Source organism: Anoplopoma fimbria, chromosome 4, assembly GCF_027596085.1.
Source record: "Anoplopoma fimbria isolate UVic2021 breed Golden Eagle Sablefish chromosome 4, Afim_UVic_2022, whole genome shotgun sequence".
NCBI classification, from domain to species: Eukaryota; Metazoa; Chordata; class Actinopteri; order Perciformes; family Anoplopomatidae; genus Anoplopoma; species Anoplopoma fimbria.
This window is the reverse complement of record NC_072452.1, coordinates 10,672,198-10,691,916: the sequence shown is the minus strand read 5'-3', so window position 1 is coordinate 10,691,916 and position 19,719 is coordinate 10,672,198. Positions and strand designations below refer to the sequence as shown.

The following is a 19,719-nucleotide window of genomic DNA, read 5'->3' as shown; positions in this document are numbered from 1 at the left end:
AAAATGTTAGGTTTTTTTAGCCCCTCCCCCCATTTCTATAGTCGTCACTGGGTGCTGTGGCCAATGTGGTGCTGCAGCTTGTTCACAGCTGTAAAAACAAGGAAGTACCAGTGGCACAGTACGGCAGGTATGGCGCTCCGGAGAGCTGGGGGTCGATTGTTGCGCTCTCAGAGGAACTGTTTCAAGGTGAATGAATGAATTAAAGTTAAGTTTATTCTCGCTAACGCGTTCACCCGCGCATTACTATATAGTACGGACGGAAGTAACATTTATATATACTTAAACGCTGCGCACATTTACCACATTTAAAAGCTGTATTTATGTTTCCCTAGAATGTATGTGTCTTATCTCTTGTAGAGTGTCTCCGTCCAAACACTTGGAGTTGTCCGATTCAAACGAACCTGTCCAGTTCAGGTGAGCCGTCTGGATCATTTGGTCTCACAGTGAAAAGTGTGCCAGACACCATCGACTTCTATTCCTCGGTCCTTGGCATGGAGGTCATCACTTTCAAGGTATGCAAGGTGCTTTTGTATAGTATTGTTAATAATCATTATTATTTATTTTAGTAGTTGTAAGACTAGGTATTGCCAATTCATTATTTAATATTGTCACAAATGTCATTACAGGCTTTTATGCATTGTTTTCAAAAGGTACAAGTGAACTAGTCCTTTTTGTTTGAGAGAACATCCACTAGATGGCAGGCTTTGATTGTATGCCAGTTGATAGCAACCCTCTCAACTCAGTCATTTGAATGGGACTTTGAGCTTTCAGACAATTCTCAACACCCGCACATGCCGTCTCTGCATTTTCAAGGGAAACCGTAAGGCACTGGGTTTTGGGCAGCAGAAGTTAAACCTTCACCAGCTGGGTCAGGAGTTTGAGCCCAAAGCCATGCATCCAACCGCAGGCTCGGCAGATCTGTGCCTTATCACCGAAACGCCCCTGGCGACAGTAGCTGCACATCTGAAGGTTGTTCATTCGTGTACTTGCAAGATGGCTACCCATTTAGAACCACTTGACCTCTGGTCAGCTTTACATGCCACTTTTCCTCACCATTTTGGACTAAGATGCCACTGAAGTGCACGGTGTCAGTTTCTATTGTCTCTTCTTCCTTGCAGGTTTGTGGGGTGGAGATTGAGGAGGGTCCAGTGGAAAGGAGCGGAGCTGTGGGGACCATCACCTCTCTTTACTTAAGAGATCCAGACCACAATCTCATTGAAGTGTCAAACTATAACCAGTCAGGAAAAGAGGGGACTTCTTAAAACTTCCTTTGCCTTTGTTGGTAAATGAACCCAGCTCTAATTGAATGTAAAGCTGCATGGCAAAGTCCCCTGACAGTCTGTTTTAAGGACAAAGGAAATAACGGCTTCAACTGATGTCAGTTTGACTAATAGGTAAATATGGAATAGGTGATGAAGACAAGATTTGTACTTAAATTTAATTATAGTATGATAGAATGGTGTATGGCATGGAAATAACATTCACAATAAAATGAAAGACGTCCTTATAAATGTATCCAAAGAAGAAACCTATTGCCTCAATGGACAAGCCTCCTCTGGTACACAATATTTGCAAATGTCGTCTGCTGATGTGCAGCACTAACTATTATACCATGGGCTGCATGAATGCTCGATTCCGATTGGCTGTAGGGTGTCTATAGTTCCGGTGACTTTTATAAATGCTACAAAAAATCTAAACTGCAGTTGTGGTGGTAAGCAGGGACATAACAGAACAAATGGAAGTTCATGAAATGGATTTTTGTCCAACTGTGTTGTGGCCTGTGAGACCAGACAGGTGGCGGCAAAATGCTTGTGTGGATATGCAGCTACAGAAATAAAGCAGCAGACTTTTACAGATGGGTCAAAGGATCCACTGACAAAGGAAACAGGGGCAGCTGTGATGATTCTCGGGTTAGAACCAGAACATCACATTATTTGAATGTGTAAGCTATCGAGTTATTTGCTGTTCTGTAAGCATTAGAGTGAGTGGAAGATTTGACAGCAAGTAACATCTGTAGTGACTCAGTGTCAGCATTGTCAAGCATTAAAATAGGATCAGCCAGAAATCATCACAAAGACTTAGTGTATGAAATATTATATTTTTACTAATTAAAGGTGGCAAGTTGGGAGAAAGACAAACCAGCTCACTCAGGGATCCTAGAAAATAATAAAGTAGGCATGATAGCGAAGGAGGCAATCAGGAGAAAATATGTGGAAATAAATATTAAACTTTCAAAATTGGAGGGGAAAAGCATAGTTTGGAGGGAATTAATCAAGCAATGGGATAGTGTTACAAGAGAATACATGAAATACAAAATATAGTTGGGGTAAGAAGTAGTGGAACCAACTGAAAATAATAAGTCATCATGAGTAGATAAAAATGGTGAAAAGGAGGAGGGGTGAACAATGATATTTAGGTTTTTGAAAGCAACGGGACTATTCACAAGGCTGTAATAGAGTAAGACAACAGTGCACAGCTGGGTGGCGATTACAACACGCAAGCTGTAAGTAGTAAGTAACACGGCCCCTCTGACACTTTGCCATCACGGCCTTCAGCGATCAACTCACGGCTGGAGTAGTGAATAATGTTGACAGCGCAGAAGGACCTCATGGGATTGAAATGATTGTTCCAAGTATTAGCAAACCCCAACCAGGATAACAGAGTTTTCACTTTAAACTTAGGTATCAATTGCAAAATGCATGAAGACATAAATGAATGGTCTCAATTCTTTTTTTCTTTGGCGAGTGACGATGGTATAAGCGAGATAATGAACCTTTGTGTGGAGTGAGTAAAAAAAACACTCAACTAGCCTACGCTGTCAAGCGATACTGAGAAGACGTGCTATAAATTTATTTTTTATTGGTTAATGAAGGTGGTTGGAAAAAGAAGCTTGGCCAGTGTCTCATCCCAGCATCTTGTAGCAGTACGCTAGAGGTAAATGATAAAGGTATCCAGACATCGAAGCAGAGTGCTGGACGGTACTTTTAAATTGACTTAGAACAGCCTTGATAACAGCATCAGTATTGTCTGTAGGGGTCTCCATTGTTGTTGTTATTATTCCTGGTTCCAGCGCACAGCTGACAACGCTTACAGGGGCTTGACAACTTGACAATGCCGTTAGTCCTGCCGCTGGTGCTGATTGGTCGATTACTTTATATTTGAAAAACTGCTGTTTCATTTCACGATACCAGACAAATTTGTCAACTGGAACTTGGTGGATTGGACAGATTCACAGGTCTGGACTCAAACAGTGCATGTTCTTCTGCTATAGTCTGAACATTGTAGGGCTGCTTTAGACTGTTCTTCTATTGTTTATTGGAAACACACATACTTTAATAATTCAATCATTTTGGCCTTCCTCTTAAGTAGTTTGTTAACCCTTATTTAGACTTTGCAAATAATTTGTCGCAAAGACTCGGCCGCTTAGGGTCTGCTGTTCTCTATGGTAGTGAGTGAGAACAGCATGAGTCAGACATATTTTCATCTGTTCAGGTTGGATGTTCCACACAGAGAGACAGTTTGCCCAAAGTTTACATTCCTGTGTGTGCGTCCAGAGAAACAACCACACACACACACACACACCCCAAACACACACACGCACACCCCAAACACACACACACACACCCCAAACACACACACACACACACACACACCCCAAACACACACACACACACCCCAAACACACACACACACACCCCAAACACACACACACACACACCCCAAACACACACACACACACACACAAACACACACACACACCCCAAACACACACACACACCCCAAACACAAACACACACACACACACACACACACACACACACACACAAACACACACACACACACACACCCCAAACATACTAACACACATACACACATGCAAGTGTGTCTTGGATTAAAGAGCAGCAAACTGAACTTCTGTCTCCAGCATCATCATTCAGACCAAGAGTTGGGGGAAATAGGGAGAGCATTCTAACAGATGCACACTCCGCGATTGCAACCTTGAGTAACCAGCCTGTTATCATAGAGCCTCTGCATCAAATGGTCCTTCGAGCCGGATTCGATAATTACGGAGTGAATATGGAATTTGTTCCCCCAAGTGAAGATGCTCGCCCACGCAGACAAGTGCGCCAACCTGGATGGATGGACGATTATGAAGGCTACATCCTACCGCAGGCAGTAAGCTACCCCACAGGCCCCACCGCGATGAGAGAGGAGTCTGACTGGAGCAGTGAGAGAGAGGGATTCGCCGAGATGACGCCCCTCACCAATCGCCCATTACAGTATACCCAGCGCTCAGCTGAGTTCATAGAAAGGTCTCCCAGTCGCATAGGAGCTGCAGCGCCTGGGTTCTCGAGCACGCCACAGCCGTACCAGTGCACACCTGTGGTGATGGATGTGCTGCAGCAGCTTCAAGAGGATAATAGTAGGTTGCTGATGGCACTGAAGGATATGAGGCGTTGTCAGATTGGCAACCGTGGCAACAGATTTCAATCTGCACTGCTGCAACATCCACAAGAGAGTAATCTCGACCACAGAGAAGGGGCAGCCGGGCCGCCATTGCCACCCCCCTCTAGGCAGCATGCACCACCTAGACACAGGTCTGATATGCGTCATCCACGTTCAAGAGAACAGGACCACTGGTTGCCGCCACCACCGTCTCCCTTACAGCCTGCTCCGACACACCACCCACGGGAGCCGTGCTACCTGTCTGCACCACAAGACAGAGTTATGCCAGATGGTGAATGGCCGCTGCCTCCCCCACCAGTAGCCTTCCTCAGTGATGACCAAGAGCCCCAACAGGTGCAGCCTGCACTACCACCAGCGACCTCTGGTCTGGTGGAGGAGCTCAGAGAACGTCTGCAGCAGCTAGAAGCACGCCTATCACCAGCCCTATCCATGCCAGACGCTGAGCAATACAGAAGTCTGCCACAGCCATTTGCACCTTCCCTACACCCACGAGGCCGACTCAGTGCAGAGGCTTACCCTTTTCATCCACAATCTGGGTTAAGCAGCAACGAGAGGACATACAGGGGCCCGACGCCGTCAATCCCCAAGTTCACACGTGATGATCCAAGAGAGTTTGCCAGACTGAGGCTCGCCCTTGAGAACATTCTTCCCGCTGACGCAACTGAAAGGTTTAAATACCAAGTGCTCTGTGACCACCTCAAGTTTGAAGAGGCCCTCCTGATAGCAGACTCATACAGCAACTCACCGTACCCTTACTCGGACACCATGGCCTCGTTGATCAATCACTACGGTCAGCCTCACCAGCTGTCACTACAGCGGATCGCGGAGTTAATGGAGGAGCCCTCCATTCGTGCAGAGGACACAGCTGGATTCAGAAGGTTCACACTGAGAGTCAGAGCTCTCGTCGGCATGTTGGAACAACTCGGTGAAGATGGGCGCATAGAGCTGCAATGTGGGTCTCATGTTGCGCGGCTGTCGAGTAAGCTGCCCCAGGATCTCCGTGCCACCTTCCGCCGTTACCTATACCCTCGGAGGGACAGAGTCCCATCATTGATGGACTTTGCTGAGTGGCTCGAGTATGAGTTGGTAATCCAAGAAGGCGGAGACAGGCCCCAGAAGGAGTGGCCAAGAGACGGGCCGAAGAAGGAGTGGGAAAGAGACAAGAAAGCCGTAAGGAAGACTATGACTGTGCTGCACGGTACGACCCATGACACAGCCTCCCGGGCATGTCCGACTGAGATCCCAGCCCCCCAAGAGGCCCCGGATAAGCCCAAAGCATACTGCCCATACTGCCTCAATACTCAACACTTCCTGGATCATTGCTTAAACTTCAGGCAACTGACCAAGGAGCAGAAGACTGCCTGGGTGAAGTCCAACAACCGCTGCTGGCGCTGCGGACGGCACCATCAGGCCGCCCAGTGTCGGTTGAAAGTCCTATGCAAGACGTGCCAGGGAAAACACCTCGAGGCCTTACATGAAGTGAATCTTCGGACTGCAGACCACAAGACCACAGCAGTGCACGTCACCGGTGCAAAGGTGAAGTCATCAACGGATGTACTGTACCTGGACCGGCGTGCCGGCTGTAATCAGGTGCTCTTGAAGGTCATCAAGGTGCTACTGCGAAACGGTGAACACACCTTGGAAATGTACGCCATATTGGACGACGGCTCGGAGAGGACTATCCTCCTTCAGGATGCCACCCAGAAGCTGCAACTTCAGGGAACTGCAGAAAGTCTGACCCTAAGGACAGTACGTCAAGGCCTAAGGACACTACATGGCTCAGCAGTGACGTTCAAGATCTCCCCAGCGGGTCAGCCAACAAAGACATTCACCATCGAGAGGGCCTTCACTGCAGGTGAGCTAGGCTTGGCTGAACATTCCTACCCAGTGAAGGGACTTCAGCATAGATACAAGCACTTAAAAGGGGTCCCCCTGCAGCCGTTCATGAATGCACAGCCACTCCTCCTGATAGGCTCAGACTGTCCACACCTAGTCACGCCTACTGAACCCGTTCGTCTCGGCCCACCCGGGGCCCAGCTGCAGTAAAGACCAGGCTCGGCTGGACACTGCAAGGACCAGTTAAGTCTTTCCAACAGTGCAGCCGCCAACAGGAGTGCCTGTTCCTGGCCACCATCTCCCCGGCTACTGAACTCTTCAATCAGGTCGAGAAGCTTTGGCAACTGGACACCTTACCATACAGAAGTGAGAAGCTGGTAACGAGGTCCCGGAGAGATGAAGAGGCCATTAAGCTTCTCGAGGTGAAGTCAATGAGAGTGGAGGTAGAGGGAGTATCTAGATATGCCACACCGCTGCTGCGTGTGTACAACAGGCCCACGCTCACGGCAGGGCCTGAAGCTGTCCTACCCAGTCTGCGCGGCACCGAGAAGCGCCTCAGCAGAGACCCAGTAAAGGCAGAGGCTTACCGAGCTGAGATCACAAAGCTGGAGAAGGCAGGCTATATCAGCAGAACTAATCTGGAGCAGGCGAAGGAGTCTTGGTTCATTCCCCACCACATGGTGACACACAACGGGAAGAACCGAGTTGTGTTCAACTGTTCTTTCACCTATAGGGACCAGAACCTGAACGAGCTACTATCGTCAGGCCCCAACCTAGGTGCCTCCCTTCTGGGTGTCCTGTTGCGGTTTAGAGAACACACCATTGCTGTCAGCAGTGACATAAAGGGAATGTTCCACCAGGTCAGACTGCTGAAGACCGGCCTCTGTTGCGCTTTCTCTGGCGGGATCTGCAAAGGGACTCCCAACCCAGTGTGTACGAGTGGCAGGTCCTTCCCTTTGGGACTACTTGTTCACCATGCTGTGCAATATATGCTCTGCAGAGGCATGTGCACGATCACAGCTACCATGGGGACAAAGTCCGTGAGTCCATCGAGAAGCACTTCTACGTGGACAACTGGCTACAGAGTTTCCCTTCTCCGGACATGGCCAAGGAAGTCATCGACAAGCTAAGAGGTCTTTTGTTGGAGGGAGGGTTCGAACTGCGCCAGTGGGCAAGCAGCGCACCAGATGTCATCAGCCACCTGCCTCAGAATATAAAGTCAGAGAGCACTGAACAGTTGCTAAACCACACATATATGGACCCACAAGAACCTGCCCTGGGGCTACGATGGTTATGCCACTCAGACACGCTGCGCTACAAGTCAAGGATGCTTAAGTGCTCCCCTCCCACCATGAGGAACATTTATAGAGTACTGGCAAGTCAGTACGACCCCATAGGATTCCTCACGCCATTCACTACAAGGGCCAAAGTGATCGTTCAGCAGCTATGGGAGAAGAAGCGGGAGTGGGACGACCCCCTACTGCCGGGAGACCTGCTCACGGCATGGCAAGTTTGGGAAGAAGAGCTGCAGCACCTGGACAACATCAGACTGCATCGCTGCTATGTGAGCTCGGCCCTGGACCACATAGCCAGTAAGCGGGAGGTGCACATCTTCTGCGACGCATCACAACATGCATATGGTAGTGTGGGATACCTGCGCACAGAAGATGCAGAAGGACACGTTGAAGTGGCCTTCCTGACAGCCCGGTCTAGAGTGGCTCCCAAGCGTCAGCTTTCCATTCCTCGGCTGGAGTTGTGCGCTGCCCTCACTGGCGCTCAGCTGGCGAACCTGCTGAGTAGAGAGCTCACGTTGGAGGTATCCAGAGTGGTCATGTGGACTGACTCCACTACTGTCCTTGCCTGGATCAAGTCTGAGTCCTGCCACTTTAAGGTGTTTGTGGGGACCCGCATCGCTTGAGTTGCGGGTCCCCACAAACACCTTAAAGTTGACGGACAGCCAGGCTTGGCACTATGTGGAAACGTCAGAGAACCCAGCGGATGATCTTACTCGGGGGAAAAAACTGCAGGACCTTACTAGTGAGAATCGTTGGGCCAATGGACCCCTGTTCCTGAAGCTGCCACCTGACCAATGGCCTGCTCATCCAGTCACGGAAAGTGAAGACATCACTGAAGAGAGGCGCAAGCCCACAACCTGTCTCGCTGCTATGGTAACCGCCATAAACCACTCCCTACCTGATGCTCAGCAGTTTAACAGCTTCAGCGAACTTGTGAAAGCGACCGCGAAGTATCTTCTGGGGGCGCCTGTTAATGCTGGTAAGAGTCCAACAGCAGAGGACTTCAAGGAGGCGGAACTCACAGTCCTGAGGTCCGCCCAACAAGACAGCTTTCCCGACGAAGTCCAGTGCCTAGCATCTGGGAAAGCAGTCCCTTCAAACAGCTGCTTGATCACACTGGCTCCAGAGTATGATGCAACACTTCAATTGATACGTGTGGGTGGTCGCCTGCGGCGCTGTCAGGATTTGGAGAACGATATGATCCACCCCATAGTCTTGGATCCACGTCATACTGTGACCAAGTTACTCATCCAACAGGTTGATAGTGACCTGAAACACCCAGGTGCAGAGCGGCTCTTTGCTGAGCTGAGAAGGAAATTCTGGATCCTCCGTGGACGTGAGGCTATAAGGAGAGAGCAGCGCTCATGCCCTGAATGTCAACGATGGAGAGCCCAACCAGTCAATCCCAAGATGGCGGACCTGCCCCCTGCTCGGCTCAGGCTTCAACAGCCAGCCTTTTACTCGACAGGGATTGATTGCTTCGGCCCTCTGCAGGTCAAAGTAGGACGTCGGAGTGAGAAACGCTGGGGCCTGCTCTTCAAATGTCTAACGACAAGAGCGGTCCACATTGAAGTGCTGTGTAGCATCAGCACAGACGCCTTCCTCATGGCGCTGAGGAGATTCATCTCCCGTCGTGGGAAACCGGCGGAGTTGCTTTCGGACCAAGGCACCAATTTCCGAGGTGGGGACAGGGAACTGCAAGAAGCTTTCAAAGCCCTGCATCCTTCACTACAAACCCAGCTGGCAGAGCACCAGATAAAGTTCTGCTTCAACCCACCAAGTGCTCCCCACTTCGGAGGCTCCTGGGAGCGCGAGATCAGGTCTATCAAGGTTGCCCTGTCAGCCACCCTGGGCTCACAGGTCGTCAGTGGAGAAGTGCTGAACACTGTCCTGATTGAGATTGAGGGTATTCTCAACTCCAAGCCCCTAAACTACGTGTCATCCGATGTAGCAGACCCAGATCCAGTAACCCCTAATCTGTTGCTGATGGGGCGGCCAGACCCCTCGCTACCTCAGGCCGTGTACCATGACTCGGAGCTGCTTGGCCGTCGTCACTGGAGGGCCTGTCAAGTGCTGTCTGACCGCTTTTGGGCACGGTTCCTGCGTCACTACCTGCCAACACTGCAAACCCGGTCCAAGTGGCAGTCAGATACAGCCCCTCTTCAGCTGGGCACCGTGGTGATGATCGTTGATCCTCAACTGCCTAGAGCATCGTGGCCCGTTGGGAAAATTAGCAAGGTGTTCCCTGGGGCCGACGGCCTGATTCGCACAGCGGAGATTAAAGTCAGGGACCGTTCCTACATCCGACCTGTGAGTCGTCTCATCAGACTCCCAGCCGTTCCTGAAGAGGATACACAACGAAAGACTTGATACTGCAAATTTGCTTGGGGCAAATTTGGGGGCGGCTGTTTTGAAGGACACTATAGAACTGGCTATTTTAGGGCCCAGCCACTAGGGGCGCTGTCGCAGACTCGGCCGCTTAGGGTCTACTGTTCTCTATGGTAGTGAGTGAGAGCAGCATGAGTCAGACATATTTTCATCTGTTCAGGTTGGATGTTCCACACAGAGAGACAGTTTGCCCAAAGTTTACATTCCTGTGTGTGCGTCCAGAGAAACAACCACACACACCCCAAACACACACACACACACACCCCAAACACACACACACACACACACACACACACACACACACACACACACACACACCCCAAACACACACACACACACCCCAAACACACACACACGCACACACACACACACACACCCCAAACACACACACACCCCAAACATACTAACACACATACACACATGCAAGTGTGTCTTGGATTAAAGAGCAGCAAACTGAACTTCTGTCTCCAGCATCATCATTCAGACCAAGAGTTGGGGGAAATAGGGAGAGCATTCTAACAGATGCACACTCCGCGATTGCAACCTTGAGTAACCTGCCTGTTATCATAGAGCCTCTGCAACACTAATACTTTACTAGGTAAATAGAGCTTGTAATATTTTTCTCATACAACTCACGCTCTTAGTCTCTTGCTTTCATTTTCAACATGTGTTTAAATAAAAGTGTGGTTAAGTACCTTACAGGAATAGATATGAGTTTTTTTCTTCATGGCCAAAGGGAACACATTCTCATTTTTACACCATTTTCTTCTGTCGTCAGTTTAGTTTCCAAGAATGTTTTTTAGTAATTCTATTAAAACAAACAGAAATGTTATATTTGTTTAATGAAATTCGGAAAGCCAAAGAGATACTTCTGTTGTTTCCAAGCATCAATCGATGCCATTGTGTACATTAACATTAAGCAATCCATCATTTGGCAAAAAAAAAACTGTATAAAGTAGAGTATTTTGCAAACACTTTATATATGTACAATGTTGATATCTGAACGTATTAATACATAATGAATCTTATAAATACATACATCTTCCTTCATTTTCCCCTTGCAATGTAACTAGATTTAATTTTTCAACTATTACAACTATGTAATACAATTAAATGGAATAATTCAAAAATGATTCTATAAATAAGTCAGGACAATGTATATTATATGTTCTGATATGGCTTAACTTGGGCTCAAGAGATATTTCAGTATTTATCAGTACGGTTAAAAGACCAAATGGAAACAGGCATTTAGCTGCTTTTGACCATTACCAAGTGCAATAGGTAAGCAGGTGATATTCTACAGCATTGATTTGGACTAATTTGTAATTTAAAATACAATTTAAAGTCAATCATTTTGAAAAAACTTCTTTTAGTGTATTTATGTAAAAACATTTGTCCAGTAGTGTGATTGTATATGTCTGTGAGCTTTCATTACAGTTGTGAGAGAAGGACCCTGCAGTCCTTATGTCTGTCCAGCTCCTCCACCACATCAATCAGCCTCTCGACCTTCTCTGGGGGAAGCACCGCCCCTGCGTTGTTTCTGAACTTCTTCCTCAGGCTCTCATTTGTTAGCGGGTCGCGCCAGTGACCGTAGAAGGTGTCACAGCGTCCCTTGAGAATGTCACCCCCAACAAGTGTCACCTGGACTTCGCCATACATGCTGTTGAAATTAGCTGGGTTGTCTTGGGGATACTCAACGTGAACACAGCTCAGCAGAGCGAGCAGGTCAGGGCGACTCATGGCAGCGGGTGAGAAGGACTCCACAGTCACCTCCCCATCCAGCAGAGCGCTGCAAGCATTGAATTGGAAGGAGTGGCGGGCCTCATGCTCAGAGTCAGGGAATGGCCTGTCAATGTACTTTGATTTGGGTACTCTGAGCAGGATGTTTTGGACTTGAGCTGGAGAAAAAGTGCCTACAAGAAGCTTATGGACCGAGGCCGCAGCATCTGCCACCCAATGCATCCCCAGATGGGCAGGGAAGCGCTTGAAGCCCATGTCCTGCTCCTCCAGCAGGAACAAATGGCCGTCATCATTGGGTGATTCTAGAGGCTGTGGCACATAGTCTTCATAAAAAGCATTAAAGCCAGCCACACCAGCAACAGCATCAAGGATTAGGGGACTCCCTTCTAGGCCTCGGGAGGCCAGCAGAGCAGCCTCCAGGCCCAAACGCGAGGCATTACCGATGTGGAGTGGTTTCGACTGAGTGGCTGCATTAGCCATTGGGGCTCCTGATAGAGAAGCAGCTATAGCCAGGGCATGACTGCATTGGGAGTGATCTAAAGACAAGAGGCGAGCACATGCAGCGGCACTTCCCATGGTCCCCACCACACTGGGAGGGTGAAACCTGGTGATGAGAAGGACAGAAGAAAAAAAGAAAACTTTGTTCAGGTGTTTTGGAACCATTTACTCTTGTGACTAAAGGAGCATTTTAAATGGTTGCTCTCCATCATTATGGTTGGAGTGTTTTTGTGTAAATGTGCCTCTTTGTACAAACAGCTACTCTTTCACAAGACTCTCCACATGCACAGACCGCTTATTTCAGGGCGTTAAAGGATATAGGATATTTTATTTATAGTAATTTCAATGTTCGATAAACAAGCAAATAATGTGGTGGGTCCTTTTACTTTGTGTTAAATGCTTTCCAAATGGAATCCTGTGTAGTATTCCCCTTAACATGGCTAATTGAGCTAACACTACCCACAGGGCCCCTGCTGTCCTTGAGATGAACATAATAACACGCCTTTTACAGCTCACAGACACCACTAAGAGGCTGCACATTACACTGCACCAGCCTCCTTGTAAACCCGACTGCAGAGATCAGTAGGGTCAAATATGGATCTCTTTAGACTCATGTGGATACTTGTTCTCCACGTAGAGTACAAATAGAAACTCCTTACAAGGAGCTGGCTTTATATCCATTAAATCATCACTTTAATGACCCAGTAAAGTACAAAACCTACTGCAACATTGCTATTAGACTATAAATTACAGTATCTATGTCCAATTTGACTCACTGTCTGTGGTGCTTACCTCTTGGGGATGTTGTTGGCTTCATTAGAGAACCTCATCAATCTGCCCTGGATCTCAATGCCGATGTTGAATGCCAGCAGGAAATCCAGACCACTAGGTTTGCTGTTAGCAGGCATCATGTCACTGAGAGCTAAAACAGCAGGAAGGACTGCTCCTGAGGGATGAGTGGCAGGGTGCCATGTATCATCAAAATCCATGGAGTGAGTCTGCAACAAACAAACAAATTATTATGAATAATAGTAAATACATTTACTGTGCTTCATGAAATAATACAGTAGCTAGTTGTAAACACTGTGTTGTGTTTAAATGATGCAATTCATCCCCTTTCTATGTAAACGTTCACTGTGGCTGCAGACAGCACAGAGCGGAACACCACTTGTCAGATTGGGCCAATTCAATACTTTTAATATTGAGAGGGATTATAAGCAGCCCCTCACATTTGGAGCGATCCTAGTATTTGTTGATATCTGATTGGCTTCTTCATTTTCATGGTGAATGTGACAAACTTTGTCTAGTGTTCCAGCTCCCCTAGGCGTGTCGGTGCAGTGCATGCTTACACAAACTGAGAAGGCGGGTGTCAGCAAGACATCCTAAAGTGTCTTGAAGGTCTATAGCTTAATCACCCCTCTTTTTACCATAAAGAGCTGTTTAAGTGTTAAAATTACTGCTTTCCAGGCATTGCATAAAAGGCCTCTCTAAAAGTCCTGGGTTGAACTTTAGTCCCAGTAGGTCCCTGAGTGCAGCTGAGGTGCACTTGGGACCATAGTGACCCATTCCACATTTTTGTACTCACAGCCACTCCATTGACAAAAGCTGCAAGTGTCGGGGAGAGTCTGGTGCCCTTGTGGCCATACACAGAGCTGATGTCATCAGGAGCATACATGTGCTGAAGGTGAAAAAAAACAAAACAGTACACAGTCACAGATTGTGTCATCACATATATAAAGTGAACTTTAGTTCATATCCCTCTTAAGTTGAAAGCTAAATACGTTTCTTTGTAAGTAATATGTCAAACACAGACATTTGGAGCAAAAGGTCACCAGACATAAAATAACAAAAGACAAAATTCAGTATGATAATAATCTGGGATTTTTTTTTAATTTATCCGTCCAAACACAGCTGTTTCACTGATTTATGACTACTGTCTGCTTAAGGTCAAGCAGTTGCTTTTATCTTCTTTATTTCCTCGTATGAGATAACACCTTAAAGTTATTTATTTCCCCTACTAACCAAGCAGTGCTGCAGGGCCAGCTCAAACACGTCTGTTGTGCTGCCAATCAGACCAACTCCAATGCTGTCAAGCACCATCCTTTTGCTGCGGTGGAGCACGACGGAGGACAAGTTCTGGGGCTTTACTTGACTGATGAACTTCCCATAGCTGGCTGTGACTGTGTCCTCCGGGGCAGGGCCCTTCAAGGCTACAGATGGAAAGAGCAAGTAATGTAGTGAGCACAAATAAGGAAGGAGGAAGGAGGAAGTAAAGGTCATTTTTCCCACAAGTACAATTTAGTTTGTAATGGCTAAACCAGACCGAAATGTCCTCTTGTACTTGGACAAGAGGATGGAGTTCAATTTACCTTCCACTGCAGACTTATGCAGTCCTCTGACAGCCCACACTGGTCTTATGGTTTTCTACAGGAAAAAGAGTACAGTATATCCTTACTGTTTACCTGTAAACAACTACAATTTCTGTATTACATTAAAATTAAAAAAAATTCACATCTCAGATGCATTACGGGCCGTAATTTTCTGCCAAAGACTCCGACCTAATTAAATCAGCCTTTTAGTGGATATTGGCATCACTATAATGAATATTACAGAGCCTGTGTTACTATTTTGAAAGAGCTTGTGCTGGTGTATCAGGTATGGTACACTGTGTGTTATTTACTACACATTTAAAAAAACAGCCCTGTTAAATTCTCTATTACGGTGTCCTACACAGTTCAAGCTATATTGTGTTTTTTATAGTTTTGTATTAAATCCTGGGCTGGATGAAGTTAAACAGCACCTTGAACAAAATTCACAATTGTGTTCCCTGTTATTAAAAATATTTTTACATCTTTACCTGTAATGTGGAGATCATGGCTTCAGTCAGTTGTTGTTGTTGTTGTTGCGTTTTTCTTAATATTAGATGCACTAGGTTTGCAGTCAACAGGTTGTTGGAAGGATGCTGATGTTTTTCAGGTTGAGAGGCTGCCTGCTTTATATAGTCCAGGAGTCACAATGGCTACTGACACTGATCTGGGAGGAATGGGAATAACCTGCATATCCGTAACATGATTTGAAAGCTTAAATGGCGGAATTTCCACAGAAGTTGTCGTCACCATCATCACCATCATCACCATTGTAACTAGCATTACCATTCCTGGCAGAGGAGGTGTTACTTTATTGTCTAAGGTGAAGAGAAATGATGTCACCTCTCAGGTTGCAGAATTTTCATGAACTCCTCCTACACACAAGGAGGTATTTATTTATCCCTGCTTAGAACAACTAAAGTTCATCTGTCAGAGCGTCTTCACCAGGTAAGCTTTATATTCATTTTAATGTATTACTAATTTGCACAAAAACTTTATTCATGTCAATTTTAAAATGCTACATCATTAATTGATGGTGACACCAGGCTTTTCACATGAGGTAGATATCTGCAGTAAATTAAAATCTATCTGTCATGGCAGAACAAACTTTAATTATTTATGATTATTTATGATTATTTATAAACTTTCAACTATACAAATAACTGTCTTTTGGGTTAATGTCAGTAAATATCTGTCTGTTAGTAATTAATAAAATGCTTACTTATGCTGACACTGGCTACTTTCCAGTCATCTGCTCAGGGAAGTTGAATACAGCTACTCCACTGTGTCTCTTCTCACAGTGTTGAGCCCACTTCACTTATGACTGTGCATGGTCAAAGACTCAAGCTTCTTTAAATATAAAGGCAGATAAGGCAGAAAAGAGAGAAGAACTTTTCAATTTGCCTTAATTGAGTTTGTAGGACTTAACAATTTGTCATCTGCACTTTGCAGTATATTTATGTTCTTTAAAGTTATCATAATTTTAATATATAATATATCATACGTTTTATATTTTCGTTTTGTAAAATTCTCTACAAAAAGAAGGCATTAAAAGTGCTAAATTCAGATCATAAATATAATGATAATTATAGAAGCAATCAATTGTTAGATTTGTAAAGATAACGTGGAGTAATGTTTACCTTGGGAGACAGAGCCTTTTGTCACGCCGCTCCCTGTCTTTGGAATGCTCTCCCTGACCACCTGAGAGCACCACAGACCCTGGACACTTTTAAAAAAGGCCTAAAAACCTACCTTTTTAAAAAAGCCTTTCATTAGTTGTTTCCTTTGGAGAGACGTTCTATCTCTAAATTTTAACTTTTACTTTTCTTTTTTTTTATGTAGCACTTTGAGATTGTTTGCTCAATATAAAGTGCATTACAAATAAAATTCATTATTATTATTATTATTACCTTGCTCCCATTCTCGGATCTTGCACCTTTGAGGTAGTTTTGCTCCGTGTGGTAAACTTTTGTGTGAGTCATGTTAAGACAATATTCTCAATTTGTATAAGGGAAAATATACATACATTCATGGATATGTTTTCTCTGTCATTTGTTTTATTATTCCAGTGGAACGGAAACAAAGACATGATGACAACATCAGATGGATTCCCAGCCAGTTTCTATGGTGAACCAGGAGTGCTAGGCATGTTATCTAATGGGATCAGTGCATTCCTTGTACTTCTACAGAACTTCAATACAGCACACACTGGCAATGCACCAGTCGGGGTGGAAAACATACTTGCGGGTAAAACTTTTAGAAAATCTGTGGAAATTATACACTAAAAAGTAATATAAAATTGTCCTAATATTTTCAATGCCATGTTTTTTATAGGTGTTCATCTCATCCTGATTGGTGGTCTATGCCAGGTGGTGGCCGGGATGCTTTCCTTTAGAAAATACGATCATCTGAGTGGCACTGCCTTCATTGGGTATGCTGCTCTTTGGTGCAGTTATGGTGCCACCCAAATCTACTTTGGTGCCTTAGCTGAAACTCAACAACAACAAATGATGAACAATTTGTCCCTGTCCACAAACATGACAATAAACATGTCTCTGAATGCCACCACAGAGATCCCAGTTTGTCATTTATGTACGTCCATAAAAGAGTCAGCCATCGCTGGTCTGGTCCCCTATATTCTTCTGTCCTTTATCCTTGCGTTTTGCTCTGCCACGGTCAACTACATCATGCCTTTTGTTTTTGGAGCCATTACAGGCACCTTAGTTTTTGAAGCAGTGGGTCTGGTAGCAAGCTCCTGGGCTCTTGTGGTCTCTGGGGTTCTGGAACTGCTCATTTTGATTTTTGCCATCTACGGTTCAGCTGCACTGCTTGTCAAAGGTCTGACTCAACGTCTAGTCCTCAAAGGCTTCGGTACCCCCCTCTTTAATGTTCTCCTGCTAGGGACAACCAACTCAGCAAGTGCCCAGAGCATTGGCCAAGAGAAGACGAAAAACACGAAATATGCAGAGCCCCAGGCCTTGGGTTTCTTCTGTGACACCGTTGCCCCCTTCATCTTTGCTTTCTACAGCTTTGGGTACATGAAGTCCTTTGGCGTAGCAGTAACATGGGTCTCAATTAACACAGTTGCCCAGCTGTTCTCCAGCTACTATGCGCATCTGCGCCAAGACTGCTACCACATGACTAAGTTTGGTCTTCATGCCACATATTGGCTGATCAAGGCTTGGGATGAGTTTGTGGTTTCTGCTCTGGTTGTGGAGGATAGTAAAGTAGTCTCAGGGAGGGAAACAATGGTGGGAAATTGGTTCTTTGTGATGGCAGGCGTGGTGCTCTGCGTGGTAAGCCTTAACACAGATGTCCTGGAGCTGATCCACAACATGCTGTTTGTCCTGCTAACACTCTCAACAATCCCTCAGATTCCTCTCCAGGGATACTACATCTTCTTTGGTGTAGCTTGCTCCCTGTTCACCGCAGCCTCCCTGTATGGTACTTTTGCGCGTCTAATCAACACCATAGCAGAGAAGTCTCTAATCCCTGTAGGATCACAGCCCATCTCCTCTGACCAGTTAAAGAAGGCTTTGAAATGCTGCCGGGCCGAGCAGGGAGACCAGGAGGTGCTGCCCCAAACTGACCAGGCTTCAGATGCCCTGTTCTACCTTTCAAATGGAGTTGCAGCCCTCTCAGCGGTTAATGTAAGCTCAGCCAGTATGAATCCTGCCTTCCTTCATCTGACTGTCCCTTGGGTCTTGATCTCTGGAGCCATCATCCAGACCTATGTCAGCCGACTGCAAGTCACAGGAGCTGGCCATTTTGGGTCAGTCATCCCAACCATCTATGTAGCAGTATGGGCAACCTGGACCTGGTTTAGGCTTGCAGGTATGTCAGTTAAAATATGTTTAATGGAGAATTGTTGTGACTAAATTACACAAAATTCTGATCATACGTTCTTCTTTTCTAGGTAACCTGCTTCAGTTTTCCACAGAGGCAGCTTACGGTTTCACAGCAGGAGCCATTGCTCTTCTGGTCATTAATGCTTTCCTCATGCTGATTGGTAAGGTCAACAAGATTCCTTTTTTTTGGATAGAATTCAAATACATTTATTTAATTGTTTGTTTTTGAGCTTGTTTTCTTTCTTCCATCGTCTACGTCAGCTGCCTATAGGAACCTGGTTTTGTTGTTTCTAACAGCAGTCATGGAGGTTGTTCTGGTCTGTTTCCTACTTTCCACTCTGCAACGACTGCCACATGAACTAGAGAGTATGTATATGTTTTTTTAAATATAGGAATAGGCTGAAATGAGAATATTATCTGTAAAAAAGATCCATAAAGTAATTGAAACATTGTGACAACATTTTCTTTGCAGTAGCCATGCTTGCACTACTTTCAACAATTTGTATATATGGAGCTCTGGCATCACTGGTGAACTGCATCTTCTCACATAGGCTGCTACCTATGGGCCCTCCCTTAATAAAGGTAACCAAATAAGTCCCCCCTCTGCTAATTCAATAATCGTCTGTCATAATCTATCCTTTACACGAAAATGTCTCTCTCTCAGGAGAAGGTGAGGCAGGAGTCTGCTCCAGAACAACCCTGTCCTGTAACTTATTCACGACTCACCAGTGGTCTCCTGAGGATCACTGGCATTCTGGAGGAAGGAGGAGTGTGTGGTATTCCCACAGACACTGTGTATGCTCTGGCCGCCTCCTGCAAGAATCCTAAAGCTATAGAGAAAATCTACAATATTAAAGTAAGAATAAAAAATATGCTAACTTGGTATTATTTAGAAGTGAAATTTGACACGGATCATCAAATCCAGTTTAAACATTTTGACTTTGATGTAAAATTCATCAACCTGTGATCCGTGTTCTCATCCAGGACAGACCAGCAGAGAAGCCCATCTGCATTTGCATCTCTAATGTGGAGCAGCTGGTGGCAGCCAAACCTCCCTTCAGCCCTCTGCTCTGGGAGTTTATGAGGAATGTGTATCCAGGAGGCATCAGCTGCATCGTCAGCAAAGGAGACTGGCTGTTCAAACTAGGTAAACTGTTCAGTTTCAATTCTGTGTTACTGGATTCAATTAACTGTCTCAGCTTATAAATCTAAAATACCAGTATTTACGTCAACCTTTTTAATTTATTTTGTGTAGGAGTGGGAGCAGCTTATGATCGTGTT

General features: G+C 45.8%; 2 protein-coding genes across 2 annotated transcripts; one reads left to right on the top strand and one right to left on the bottom strand.

Annotated features, from left to right (window-relative positions):
* Positions 1 to 108: 108 nt before the first annotated feature.
* On the top strand, positions 109 to 1,506 carry glod5 (glyoxalase domain containing 5). The gene is given in 5 exon segments (XM_054597976.1): positions 109 to 186; positions 358 to 433; positions 436 to 512; positions 814 to 969; positions 1,119 to 1,506. Coding segments are annotated over 5 exon segments (510 nt in total). The 5' UTR covers positions 109 to 129; the 3' UTR covers positions 1,263 to 1,506.
* Positions 1,507 to 11,417: 9,911 nt separating this feature from the next.
* Positions 11,418 to 16,572, bottom strand: irg1l (immunoresponsive gene 1, like). Its single transcript, XM_054598185.1, has 6 exons — positions 16,501 to 16,572; positions 14,594 to 14,648; positions 14,247 to 14,434; positions 13,810 to 13,902; positions 13,017 to 13,222; positions 11,418 to 12,330 (listed from the first exon to the last, which is right to left on the bottom strand). The coding sequence occupies exons 1-6, from the start codon at positions 16,570 to 16,572 to the stop codon at positions 11,418 to 11,420; spliced, it is 1,527 nt and encodes a 508-aa protein (XP_054454160.1).
* Between the last annotated feature and the right edge of the window lie 3,147 nt (positions 16,573 to 19,719).